Below are 13213 nucleotides of genomic sequence, written 5' to 3'. Positions count from 1 at the left end.
GTGTCTGCGCATGGTCCTCTGTGTGTTCAGTGGGCCCTCCCTGTGCCCGTTGGGGCACTGATCTTATGTCCATTGGGGAGTGTCTGAGGGACGCCTGGACTCACGGCCCCGGGCACCTGGGCCAGTGAGTGAGAGCACTTCCCTATGTGTGCCCCCGGGACCCAAGGGGAGGGTTGGGGAGTGGATGAGCGCGCCACTGCACCTGCGCTCCTCAAGAATGGCCTACCACCCCCAAACTTTCCTCCCCTCTCCATTGTCCACTAGAGAAAAATATAAAGGAGAATTATGTTCTCACTTGCCCGGCAGCACGCTGTCTCCTGTCCTTCAGCGCCAATGCCACTTGGTCGAGTCCCGTCTCTGCCAGCGGGCAGAGATTCACACTCCTCCCGACTCCTCTCCGGGGTAGCCTGTGATCGCCAAAAAGCCTTTGTGTACTTCTAGCCGCAGCTCAGGCAGCCGCCCCAGTCAGGAATCCCGTTTGGTCCCCTTTTCCTCCGCTATCCTCACTAAACAGGTTGTTCCCAGATGAATTTTCAATAATCCACCAGTGCCTTGGCTCTACTCCTGCCAGTGTCCAGCTGCTCACTGAGATGTTCTGTCTGCAATTAGCCCAAACTGCAGACGGGTCTCGGGGGCCTGAAACCGCAGCCTCTCCTCACTCCTCTGCCATCTTCCCCTCCGGTAATGATATTTTAGAAAGATTTAGTTTAGAAAGGTTGTCCAAAATTGAAAGAATATTTGAAAGTCTACAAGTTTATTTTGCCTTTACTTTTTGAAAAAGCTGGGCTGCCGCTATTAAAAGATGTTTAAAGGTTTCACTTGGAACCAGTATCATTTCTTTGGCCTGGATTAAAAAAAGATATTCAGGTAGTAATCCTAGTGAGTTAATAAAGTACTGTACAGGGAAATAACAGACCCACAGAATTAGAGTATATTCAAACTTCCGCTTTAAGAAAAGAATTTTTACTACAGCAGGTCTGGGAGATGATCATCGAACCCAAACATTTCAAATGATGGGGAACTTCTTATACTTTAAGGCAGTCCCTCATTGAGGTATAGCACTTACATTTTGGGAAGATCATGCAATAGGGAATTAGAAGACACATATCAAAGTCTGGGTCATGCCTCTTTAATAGTTCTAGACCTAACTTACTCTCACCCCCAAGCCACTTATTCCAATCTAGTGGCTCAAACTCACATCACTTCTTTAAAATGCCAGTTCCAAGCATAGGTAGTATTGAAACAAGACTGAGTCCACTCCTCTGAAACTTGGTGTGGCACCATGGCCTCCACTGGCATTTCCCACTGTCCCAGTTGTAAGAGGAGGATACAGGTTGTATCTTAGTTCCAGATGGCGAACTGTCAATAGCTTCAGAGAACCACCAAGGTTCAGAATGAGAAGGGACCCACAGGAAAGGACTGGTCGAGTTTCAGTGATTCAGTCAGGAAAAGAGGAACTGGCTGGCCAATGACAGAGTTTAATGCTGGCAATTGGGGATCCAGGTGGTGGAGAGATGAAGTAAGAGATGCTGAAGCAACATAGGGGTAGTGTTCACAGGAAGCAAGTGTGTGACCCCTGACACTGGAGAGGCAAAGGGATGATAATCTAGAAGCTCCTAAGAGGAAACCACTGAACAGGGACCCAAACCTCTGGGGACACTGCCTGGCTGCTTCTGCTTTCTCTGAGGGGGTCCCATGAAACTGGTCTGTAAGCTAAAACCAACTGGCAAAGCTCTGGTGCAGACCCATTGCTGAGATGCCACTGACGGGAACCACAGGCAACAGCCTTTCTCCCCCATGTCTGACCTCCCTCTGTGGCTCCACACTGGCCAAGCACAACAGGCCCAGGCAAAGGAGGGTGTGGTCTGCCGAGCCCCAGCCCAGGGTCCCAGAGTGAACCCAGGACCATGGCTTTGGAGCTCAGATGCTAGTTGGCTGACTGGCCCAAAGGGCATTTGGTTACCCTCCCCTTTGTTTGTATACCTGAGACTCTGAGATCCAGAGCAAGTAAGAGATCCAGAGCCCCACGTACAGTAGTACTAGTGTAAGCAGGCATGAGCATGTACAAATGTGAAAACCAGAATGCACTTTTGTAAGGCTGGAAAACTGTCAAGTCTGAATCTATTTAGGTGGCAGAGAATTTGGCAGGGAATAGATGTATTTAGATGAGGCATTTTCAAAATATGTTTTGCTTATTAAAGTCATATTAATTATTATGACTTGTGTGAGATAATTTCCAAGGTATAGAATTATGATTATGTATGCTAATACTGAGGGTCAGACCAACTTAGTTGTTTTATTTTAATTGCAGCATCAAGCCTCTGGTCATATAGGCACACTCTTCATTGTTTGCTGCTTGTGTGATATATCCATACAGAACTCAAAAAGTACCCACAGAAACATGGCCTGCTAGTGTTCCAATGGAGGCAAGGACACAAAAACCAATGGAGCTGCTAGGGAAAATATTCTCAAACAAGACACCCAGCTAGCTCAGAGATGCACTGTTCATCATCAAACCCCTCATTATTTCACTGGGACATCACAAATGATATTTTTTAGATGATCTGAAATTACCTGAAAACACTCATGAATGATCTAATACAAGAAAAGTATAGGAAGTTTGTGGGATTTTGAATCTCAGCTCAATCACTTTCAAGGTGACCATGAATAAATTACTTCAGTTTCTTACTTGTTACAGGGGGATAGTAATGTTCCTTTTTTTAGTCAATAATTTTAAGTATATTTTATTGATTATGTTGTTACAGTAGTTTCAATTTTTTTCCCTTTGCTCCCCTCTGCCCAGTATCCCCCTTCCCTCCAGCAATCCCACCCCTCTTAGTTCATGTCCATGGGCTGTGCATATAAGTTCTTTGGCTTCAAACTTTCCTATATTATTCTTAACTTCCCCCTGTCTATTTTGTACCAACCAATTATGCTTCTTAGCCCCTGCACCATTTCCCTATTTCTCCCTGCCCCCTCTCAGCTGATAACCCTCCCAATGATCCCCATACCTATGATTCTGCTCCTATTCTGGTTTGGATTTTGTATTTATATTTTAGATTTAGTTGTTGATAGTTGTGAGTTTGTTGTCCTTTTAGTGTTCATAGTTTTGATCTTCTTTTTCTTAAGCAAGTCCCTTTGACATTTCATACAATAATGGCTTGGTGATGATGAACTCTTTTAGCTTTACCTTGTCTGGGAGGCACTTCATCTGCGCTTCCATTCTAAATGATAGATTTGCTGGATAGAGTAATCTGGGTTGTAAGTCCTTGCTTTTTATCACATTGAATACTTCTTGCCAGTTCCTTCTTGCCTGCAAAGTTTCTTTTGAGAAATCAGCTGATAGTCTTATAGGCACCCCTTTGTAGGCAACTCTCTGCTTCTCTCTTGCTGCTTTTAGGATTCTCTCTTTATCTTTCACCTTTGGTAGGTTGATCATGATGCATCCTGGTGTGGTCCCCTCTGGGTCCAGCTCACCCGAGACCCTCCGTACTTCCTGGACCTGTATGTCTATCTCCTTTGAAAAATTTGGAAAGTTTTTCTCATTTTTTTTTTCAATTCTTGCTTCCTCGTTCTGCACTGTTGACTGTTTTTTTCTTCCTTATGTTCAAAATCATTGATTTAAACCCTGGTTTCCTTCCCTTCACCACTGGTTTTGTGTAGATTTTCCTTCGTTTCATTTAGCATAACCTTCACTTCTTCTCTTATGCGTTTGCCATACTCAAGCATATCTGTCAAGCCTGTGAGCATCTTTACCACCAGTGTTTTGAATTCTGCATCTGTTAGGTTGTCTATTTCCTCATTTGTTAGGTTGGCTATCTCCTTGTCACTTAGTTCTCCCACTGGAACCTTGATGCATTTCCCCTTTTGGGCCATACTTCTCTGTCTCCTCATTCTGACAGGCTCCTGTGTTTGTTTGCCTCTGCGTCCCTGGTAGAGCTGTCGCTCCTGTTATGTTGTAAGGGGCAGAGCTTTAGGGATTCATCAGTACAGGGCAACCTGTTTCATCAGGTTGTGGTGGTCAATGTGGGGGAGGGGTCCGAGAGGGAACAACGCCACCTGCCCAGCACTCGCCCCTTTTCCAGGCAACTCTCCCACTTCCGCACCAGACTGGTGCTCCCTAACTGCTGTCCTGGCCGTCATTCCCAGAGTGGGTGGGTCTATGGATGTTCTAGGACTGTGTGGGGACCCTCTAAACAAGCAGACTCTGCTGAGACTGGTAGTTTCTGCCTCCACCCCAACCCCCACTGGTCCGCACAGTCAGAAGCAATGAGGCTTGATTTTCCCCAGTGCTGGGACCATGGACTGCTAGGTCCGGTGAGGAGCTGGGAACGCTCCCCAGGTATCCCTCCTGACTTTTTAAAACATGTGACTGTACTTTCTGTTGGCCTGCCACAGCTGCCGCTGCTGCTGCCACCACACCACATCCTCTCCGCCCTGGCTTCACCCATCCTACCTGTCTGGATGAGTGTTTCTTCTTTATATGTTTGTTTGCTGAACTTCCATGCAGTTTGATTTTCTGGAACTTATAGTTGTTTCCAGTTTTGAGGTAGTTGTATTCCTCCTTTCTTGTGGAATGAGACGCAGTGTGTCTGTCTGTGCCTCCATCTTGACCAGAAATCTATTTATTCAAATAATTGCTGAGTGCCTACCATGTGCCTGCCATTGCTGTCGGGGTTAGGGACCAATGAATCCTTCTGCACTCAATGAGCTTTCATTGCAGTGCAGGAAGGCAGAAATAAACACATAAATATATACAATGATAAAATGAAAAACAAAACAAGATAGGCAAGTAGAGAATAATGAGAGGGATCATTTTTATAGAGTGCGGAGAGAAGGTCTGTCTGGTTATGTCACATCTTAATGGAAGACAGGAGCCATGTGGGTATGTGGAGAATATTTTTTTTAATAGATTTATTTTATTTTATTTTTAGAGAGAGCAGAAGGGAGGGAAAAAGAGAGAGAGGGAAACATCAATGTATGGTTGCCTCTTGCATGTCCCCAGCTGGAGACCTGGCCTACAACTCAAGAGTGTGCCCTGATTGGGAATTGAACTAGCAACCCTTTGATTCACAGGCTGGCACTCAGTCCACTGAGCCATACCAGCCAGGGCTGGAGATAAATTTTTTAAACAGTGGGAACCAGGTGTGTAAGGACACTGCAGTGGAACCTGCTGAGTGGGGAGAATACGGGGCAGGGGGATGACAGGAGTGAGGTCAGACACTTGTGGACAGGGGAGAAGGGGGCAGGGCCCAATCCTGCAAGCCCTTTTAGCAATGAAATCCATTATACAACCTTGAGCAAAGGAATGACACGATCTAAATTGTCTTAAAAGAATCACTATTGCTGGATGGAAGATATGTACTGTGAGGGGCCAACAGGGGAAATGGGGACAATGAGGAATCTATTGCTATAATCCAGGCAAAAAATGATGGTGGCTAGAAAAATGGGGTTAGGTGTGGAAGTGTTGAGAAGTCGTTAGGTTTGGGGTAAGTTTCAAAGGACAAGCTAACAAAATTGCTCGTGTACAGAAGAGGAGAAGTAAATGGTGACCCCCCAAGCTCTGGCCTTGAGTAGCAGGAAAAACAGAGATGCTATTAGTGAGAAAGGGAAGACAGTGGGAGAACCTGGTTAATCTGATCCTGCTAAGTCTGATGTGCAATAATAAATCAATGAAGTAAATAAGATGATGTCAGTAAAACTAGTGCAGTCTTGGCCCACAATGGGTGTTCAGCATATCGTGGTCCCCTCCTTATTATGTGGAACACTCCTGTGTAACTTCTTGTTTTCAGGATGCATCTGTGCACTACCCACACATTCCCACCCTTTTTATTCGCAACTTCTCCCCAGATCAATGTATAGTCGTAATGTTCCCACCACAGTGAGAGAGTCATGTCAACCTCATCTGGAAACATCTCCAACAGACTAAAGAATCAACAGAGATAGATAAATTACATTTTTAAGTAAAGACCAAAAAATATTTAATAGCAAACAACATGCATGGCAAATCGTCCTTGTACCTCAAAATACTTGAAGAGCCTCAGAATCCTAAAAGTTTCCCTGGTATGAGTTGTTTTTTAATAGAAATTCTGCGAAGAGTAAAATATAACATTTTATAAGTATTTTTTTCTTAGAATTTCTGAAAGGAGGCTAAAAACCTGAAATACTGCCCAAAAATCTATAGAAATGCATAATACATATATGTATTTTGACACAATTTTCTAGTTGCTTCCATCTTTTGCCTAAAATTTTGAAACATACTATTAAAAAGAAATAAGTAATATAAATGTCTAGGCATTGGTCTAGGTAAATAGGCCTTAATATTTTATCCAAAGTCAACCCCCAAGATAACCAACACTTAAATAGAAATATAATGTCTATATATTAAAAGTATGCTTGGTTCTTTAAAATTCTTTATTGCAGATTTATCTGAAATGTCAGTGTTTAGCTCACATAACTCTGTACTCTTAAGAGTCATCAACATTTAATTTGAGTGTTTTTAGTTGAAAAGATTGTGCTACTTAAAATTAAATTAAATCCCCTTGGTTTGAGTTGAGGAATACTTACATCTTGTGTTTTTCCCAAAACCCTCCTCTATGCCCAATTTCTCATAATGAACAGAATACTTAATCTGAAGTAGAATACAGCCCCATCACTTCTCCATCCCAGCCCAGAGACAAATTTGTCCCATGGCTGCTCCCCTCTGTCCCCAGGGAGCATCTTGTGTATATGTGGCTTCATGTAGCAATCAAAGTGAGGTGTAATGGGGACAAACAAGGGCCTCTCTCATTTGACAAGTAAGGTCATTGGCAGTGGCAAAAAAAAGCCTTGTAGATTTCTTATGTTTGTGACTTGTAGTTTTTAATACTAAATTATACTATGATAGGAACTTCTTCAGATTCCTCAAAGTATCCAATGAAAATAAAATGGGCAGACATGCCAGCATTTAGTATAAAATGCAGCAAAGCAGTTGGCACTGGCTATGAGAAGCCCAGAATTGACAATACAGTCTTTTGTTTATGTTTTTCCAAGTATAACTCTCCCAGCTTATGACCAGGGGATCATTTATCCTCAGGAAGAATCTACTTCTTAATACTTTTCTTTAGGTTTAATCTTGTCAGGCCTGTGTTTAAAGCAAGTAGCAAGGTTTACCCAATTTTATTGTCATATTAATTCTTAGCTGTTTTAACTCTACTGACACAAAGATCATCTTTTTTTAGGGATAGGGTAGGCCTACCCAATGACATAGATGAGAAAGAAAATTGGTTTTAACTAGTATGTTTTTGAATTTCAGGGATAGTTGCTGTTCTCTTCTGTGGAGTCACGCAGGCACATTATACCTACAACAATCTGTCGTTGGATTCCAAAATGAGGACTAAACAGGTAAAAGAAAAAAATCGCTGCAGGCTTTGTGTCTTCTTTTCAGTATAATGGTTATGTAGCAGTTCTGGCAGTGCACTTGGAGAGAATTTCATTAGTAAAGGAAGAAAGTAAGCTTAAGGCTTCATTAAAGTTTGGATATTTATAGATTTCTTTCCCCTCCAGGATAACCATTAACAATTCTCTTGGTAAGCAAAAATGCAGTTATAATAATCTCTCCCTCCTGAGAAATGTGGATTGTAGACTGTCAGTCTTGAAGATGAAAGGCCCACAGCTGATAATAATTCACAGTCACTTACATGTAAAAGCATTATAAAGCGTATGGGATTGTGTAGTTCTGTAGAGAAAAAGACATGAAGAAGAATAAGGAAGTGATGTTTGGTCCTTAATTGGGTGCTTTTTCTTCCAAATAAACTCAATTGCCAGTTGTCACACCAGAGAACACACCTCCCAAAGGCCAAAAACTCATCTGCTTGGATGTTTGCACAAGAGCACTACAGATCCCTTCCACAAACATCTGCTGCCCTGTGCTAGGCTCTAGGAATAAAGAGACAGATAGCACATGGCCCTACCTAAGAGTTTCACTATCGAGTTTGTTGATAAAGATATGCAATAAACTGTGATAGAAATATCTATGTAGGGTATTTGGGAAGCATTCAATAGGGCATCCTCTAATCATTAGAATTGGGATGGTGAGCGGGTAGTTTCCAGAACTGATGCCTGATCTGGAGCTTGAAATACAAATAGAAGTTAATTAGGTAATTATGTGAAATCTAGTGGGAGATTGGGAGGTAGCAGGGAAAAATTACAGATTGGGCAAAATTACAGGATGGACAAAAGCTCTAAAGGAGCTGATGGAGGCACGTGAAACAGTTCTGTGTGGCTAGAGAATGGGGTAGGGCTGAAGCTACCAGGACACAGTGATGGAAGAAACGAAAGGTGTGGCCAGAGACCAGTTTATGAAAAAACTTCCAGTGCAATATGACTCAGCAATAAAAAATAAAAATAAAATCTTGCTGTTTGTGACATTGGATGGACCTGGAAGATAATATGCTAAGTATGATAAAGTAAGTCAGAGAAAGGCAAATAGCACATAAGTTCACTTATATCTGACATTTTTTTAAATCAAGCAAACCAAAAACAGACAATAGAAACCGAGATCAAACTGATAGTTGCCAGAGGGAAGGTTGATGAGGAGACGGGTGACAAAGGTGAAGGAGAATGTAGTAAATAACATTGTGATAATTTTGTATGGTGAGAGATGGTTACTAGACCACAATGTAAGGTACGTAAATGTCAAATCACTCTATTGTACATCTGAAACTAATTTAATATTGTTTGTCAACTCTACTTGTGAAGGAGGTTAGATTTTATCCTAAAAGTAATTGGGAGTGGCTTAAATAACAGAAATTCATCATCTCATAGATTTGGAGCTAGAAGTCTGAGATCAAGGTGTCAGTAAAATTAGTTCCTAAGGAAGCCTGTGAGGGAGTATCTGTTCTAGTCCTGTCTTCTAGCTTCTGGTGGTTTTCGGATTGTCCGTGTCCTTTGGCCTATAGACACATTATCCTGGTATCTGTCTTTATGCTCATGTGGCATCTTCCTGTGAGCATGTCTGTCTCAAAACATCACCTTTTATAAGGACACCATTCATATTAGATTAGGGGTCCACCCTACTCCAGTACAACCTCATTTTAACTTAACTAATTGAATTTTACATTTTCAATTACCCTGTTTTCAAGTAAGGTCACATTCTGCAGTACTGGTGGTTAGGACTTCAACATAGGAATTTGGGGGGGACACCATTCAGCCCAATAACAGGCAGTCATTAAAGTGTCTTAGGCAGACTAATTTTAGGACAGCTGGATTTCCATTTTAGAAACATCACTCTGGCAGAGAAGAGGAGCATGAATCAAATGGCATTTTTATCAGTGAACTTTCACTATGCAAAATTCATACAACTCCAGTGGTATCCAATGATAAACATTTATTTTTAACACATCTGCAGGGTTCAACTCTTTTTTAAAGTTTTAAAAATTTGTTCCAGAGAGAGGGGAAGGGAGGGAGAAAGAGAGGGAAAAAAAAACGTCTATGTGAGGCAGAAACATTAATCTGCTGCGTCTTGCACACAACCTCACTGAGGACTAAACCCACAATCCAGGCATGTGGCCTGAGCAGGAATTGAACTCACAGCCTTTTGGTTTGCAGGATGACACCCAGCCAGCTGAGCCACACCAGCCATCACAGGTTAAACTCCTTTGAGTTGGATGGAGCTGGGCTCTCCTTGTCTCACTGGGCTGATCCATGTGTTTGTGGGTTTCCAGGGTTCTATTATAGGGTAGGCTTGGATGGAGTAGCACAGCCAGTGCCGTATGTCTGTCATTCTTCTCTTGGCAGAAGAGCAAGCCCCAAAGTGCAAGTCCCTTTCAAACCTCTGCATGCATCCCATTTCCTACACATCCTTTTGGCTAAATAAAATCACATGGCTGAGCTCAAGGTCAAGAGGCTGAGAAGACCACTGGACCACAATCAGAGAGCACTGCAAAGTTATATGGCAAGAAGCATGAATATGGGTCCAAATGATTGTAATCTATCCCAAAATGCAAATGAAGGTAGAGAGGATCCTATAAGTCCAATGATGCTGAAGATATCTGATGTGATATTGAGGTAGTAGAGTGGAGACAACCAAAATGACATCTAAACAAAAACTGTAATTGACCAGACATCCTTAAACAGTCATTTTAAAGGTACTTAAAGCTCTCTTTGTCGTATCCTAAATTCAGCTGGACCTGACCCTACCTTCTACCTGCCCAGGAATTCTTCATGGTTATTCTACCTCTCTGCCCATCAGAGGAACCACAAAGATACAACTTTAGAAATTTTAAGTACCTCTGGTTAAAAATAAAATTGAACAGCAAAAAAAAAAAAACAAAAAAAAAAACTGGTACTAATACTTAAAACCCTGCAATCTAGAATCCTTTTAATTAGGAAGACTATTAGGATTCTCTAGGGTATAAAGGGAAATAAATGTCTTGAGCTGTTTTTTCTGACCTCGCCTGGCTATCTGAGCACTTGTATTCTGGGAAGCTGTACTCTGTTTAGGGACTTGCAGTTGTAAGTCATGTTATCTAGACTGCTCAGCAGAACTTCAAAGATAACTCATCTCATGGTGAGACAGCAGCCCAGCACCAAGGGAAGACAAAGCCAAAATCAGGGCCCACGGCCTTCTGTTCTCTTCTGGAGAACTTGACAAGCGTCCCCAGATGGACTGCCAACACCCATTCTTATAGCACTCTCCTTTCAGGTAGGAGGTTTTTACAAGATTATCTGTTAATGTCCAAGTAATTGCATCCCTCCATCTTTGTTCCCCCTATTGCCTTCTTTCTTGGGTGCCTGGTTCATAGGAGGAGCCCAGTGAATTTTAATTCCCTCCCCTTCTCATACTTTTCCTCACTTCTTTTGTTTAGGTTCTGTCATTTTCTATTTACTTTTTCTTTACAATATGTGCATGTGTTGCATACATATTTATCCATATATACATATATATATGCATACACACATATTCTCCACTATCATATACAGAGTCTGAGGTCACCAATTTGAAACAAATGCGATCCAGCCTTTTAATTAACTTCACAGATCAGAGGTCTTAGGCCACACCTGCAGCCATGTAGCAACAAAGTTCAAACTACAGTTTGTAAAGAATAGTTGAGGCGGGTATTGTAGAAGTCACCACTAGTTCCTTTATGAAACTGGGAAAGGTTCAGAAAGTTTTATATGATGACACACAGTTATTAAATACGCATCTTCCTCTGCATCTCCCACCTCATGTTCACCATCAATTGGAGAAGCAGCCTCTGTGCCTCTGTCCCCAGGACTTGATTAAGAGGAGTAAAGGATTTCAGTGAGTCAAGTGTAGGGGGAAATCCATAAATATCAACTTTGTGTTATAAAATTCAAAGGCAATATGATTTACAAGGGAATTTTATTCATGGACTGTGCCTATACCAGCTAATCAAATAGCTACATCTGAATACAAAGACTTCTAAGAACTGTATATCCTTTATAGCTTCAAGAAACAGAGTGTTTCTTTAAAATTGCATTTACACATTTAAAATATGTTTTGAAATTAATAATTATCTATACATGGGTGAATTTATTTTACTCCAGCCTGTGAGAAAACATGTAATGTTACTGTGAGATAGGCACTACACAGTATATTGGGGGCACTGGTGTCACACCCACTGTAAGGATTTGCGCTTTGATAGCAGAGTATTTTGTTAAAAGAGTATATGAGCAGATGGGGCAGTCTTTTTCACAGGACTTAGGGTGGTTCTCTTGCTTTAGGGGATATGCACATCACCTTAGAGACAGACAAATACCTTAAGCCCCAACTCTTGCCCTAGACACTAAGAATTGTGAGACGTCCTCAGGATGGACATCAGCACACAGCGGCCTGTGCGCCCAGATGTCTCACCCTGAAGACTGCATACAGGCTCCATGACCTCATTCACACAAGCCGCTGCCTGCATCCCAGTTCCTTTCTCCCTCATGCCGTCACCCCCTGGGCAAGCCTGGGATTTATAATCTGGGCCAAACTTCAGGGTGTTTCCCCCTTTACCTTGCAAAACCATGTGCCTCTATACATCCTTTTTACTAGAATTTCTCCTTCCCGCCTGCAGTTACAACCTAAAAACTATTTCCAACAAATAATTATAAACATATAATATTAACTGAAATAATTAACATTTATTATGCATTAACATTTATGAAGTACTTACCTCATTTACTTTCCATTTAGTTTTCTACCTAAGAGGTCGCTCTTTTTACCTTTATTCATTCAGTTAATATATTTTAGAGCCTACTTTGAGCCAGCCACTGTTCAAAGTGCTAGGATATAAGAGTAAACAAGAAACTATTTCTAGTAGAGGAGCTTTACAGTAATCAAGATAAATGAACTAAGTATATAGTGCGCTTATGGTAAGTCATAGGCCAATAATAACGCAGAGAAGGAAGGAAGGTGTGAGTATGTGGGGAGGCAAAATTGCAGTTTTAGGTAAGATGGTTGGGGAAGGCCTCAGTAAGAAAGTGATACTTGAAAGACCTGAAAGAAAGAGCTATGTGTACATTTGGGGCAGAGCTGCCCACAAGTTGGGAATGGCAGATAAAATGGCCACCTGGGGCAGGATGGCCAACGTAGCTGAGGTGAAGAGGCCCAGGGAAGAATATGAGAGACAAGATCAGAGCAGTGACAAGGGATGTGTCATGGAGAGCCTGAACAAAGTGGGAAAACACTGGACTCCTTTACATACAGGCATGGCATGGCATGACTCAATTTTAAAAGAATGGAGATGCCATTTATTAACTGGGGAAGACTGCACGGTAGTGATTGAAAGGGACAACTGGGGACTGCAGGGTGTTGACTTGTTACATTTGGGATGTGTATTAGCCAGTAAAGTGGAGCTGTTGAGTAGCCAGTTGAACATGAGATTCTGGAGTTTAGGGCATAAAGATGATATTGCCAACATGATAATCTCTCTAAGGGAATAATAAAGGAAAGACCCAAAACCAAGCCTGAGGCTGGGAACCAACAAAGGAGACCGGGAAGTAGTAGCCAGCAGGAAGAAGTAAAACCAAGACTGTATGGTGTCCTGGAAGTCAAATGAAAGGAGCATTTTAAGAAAGAGCATGATGGATTGTGCCAAATACTGTTCTTCTGAAAGGTCAAGTAACATGAAGAGCGTGAATCACAGATGACATTGATAAAAACTATATTGTTGGAATGTCAGGGTAAAAGCACAATTCTAGTGGGTTCAGAAGAGAATGGAAGGAA

At 41.9% G+C, this 13213-nt stretch overlaps 1 protein-coding gene across 1 annotated transcript in view; it reads left to right on the top strand.

Annotated features, from left to right (window-relative positions):
- SLC9A9 (solute carrier family 9 member A9) overlaps positions 1–13213 on the top strand; it is a 534896-nt gene that overhangs the window by 253148 nt on the left and 268535 nt on the right. Inside the window, exon 9 of the mRNA XM_090275635.1 lies at positions 7295–7383. Coding sequence (XP_090131761.1) covers positions 7295–7383 — 89 coding nt within the window. The remainder of the gene's footprint in view (positions 1–7294; positions 7384–13213) is intronic.

This window comes from Furipterus horrens, unplaced genomic scaffold (assembly GCF_987537825.1).
Source record: "Furipterus horrens unplaced genomic scaffold, mFurHor1.1.pri manual_scaffold_1, whole genome shotgun sequence".
Classification (NCBI taxonomy): Eukaryota; Metazoa; Chordata; class Mammalia; order Chiroptera; family Furipteridae; genus Furipterus; species Furipterus horrens.
The sequence above is the reverse complement of the archived record's forward strand: the minus strand, read 5'-3'. Positions and strand labels throughout refer to the sequence as shown.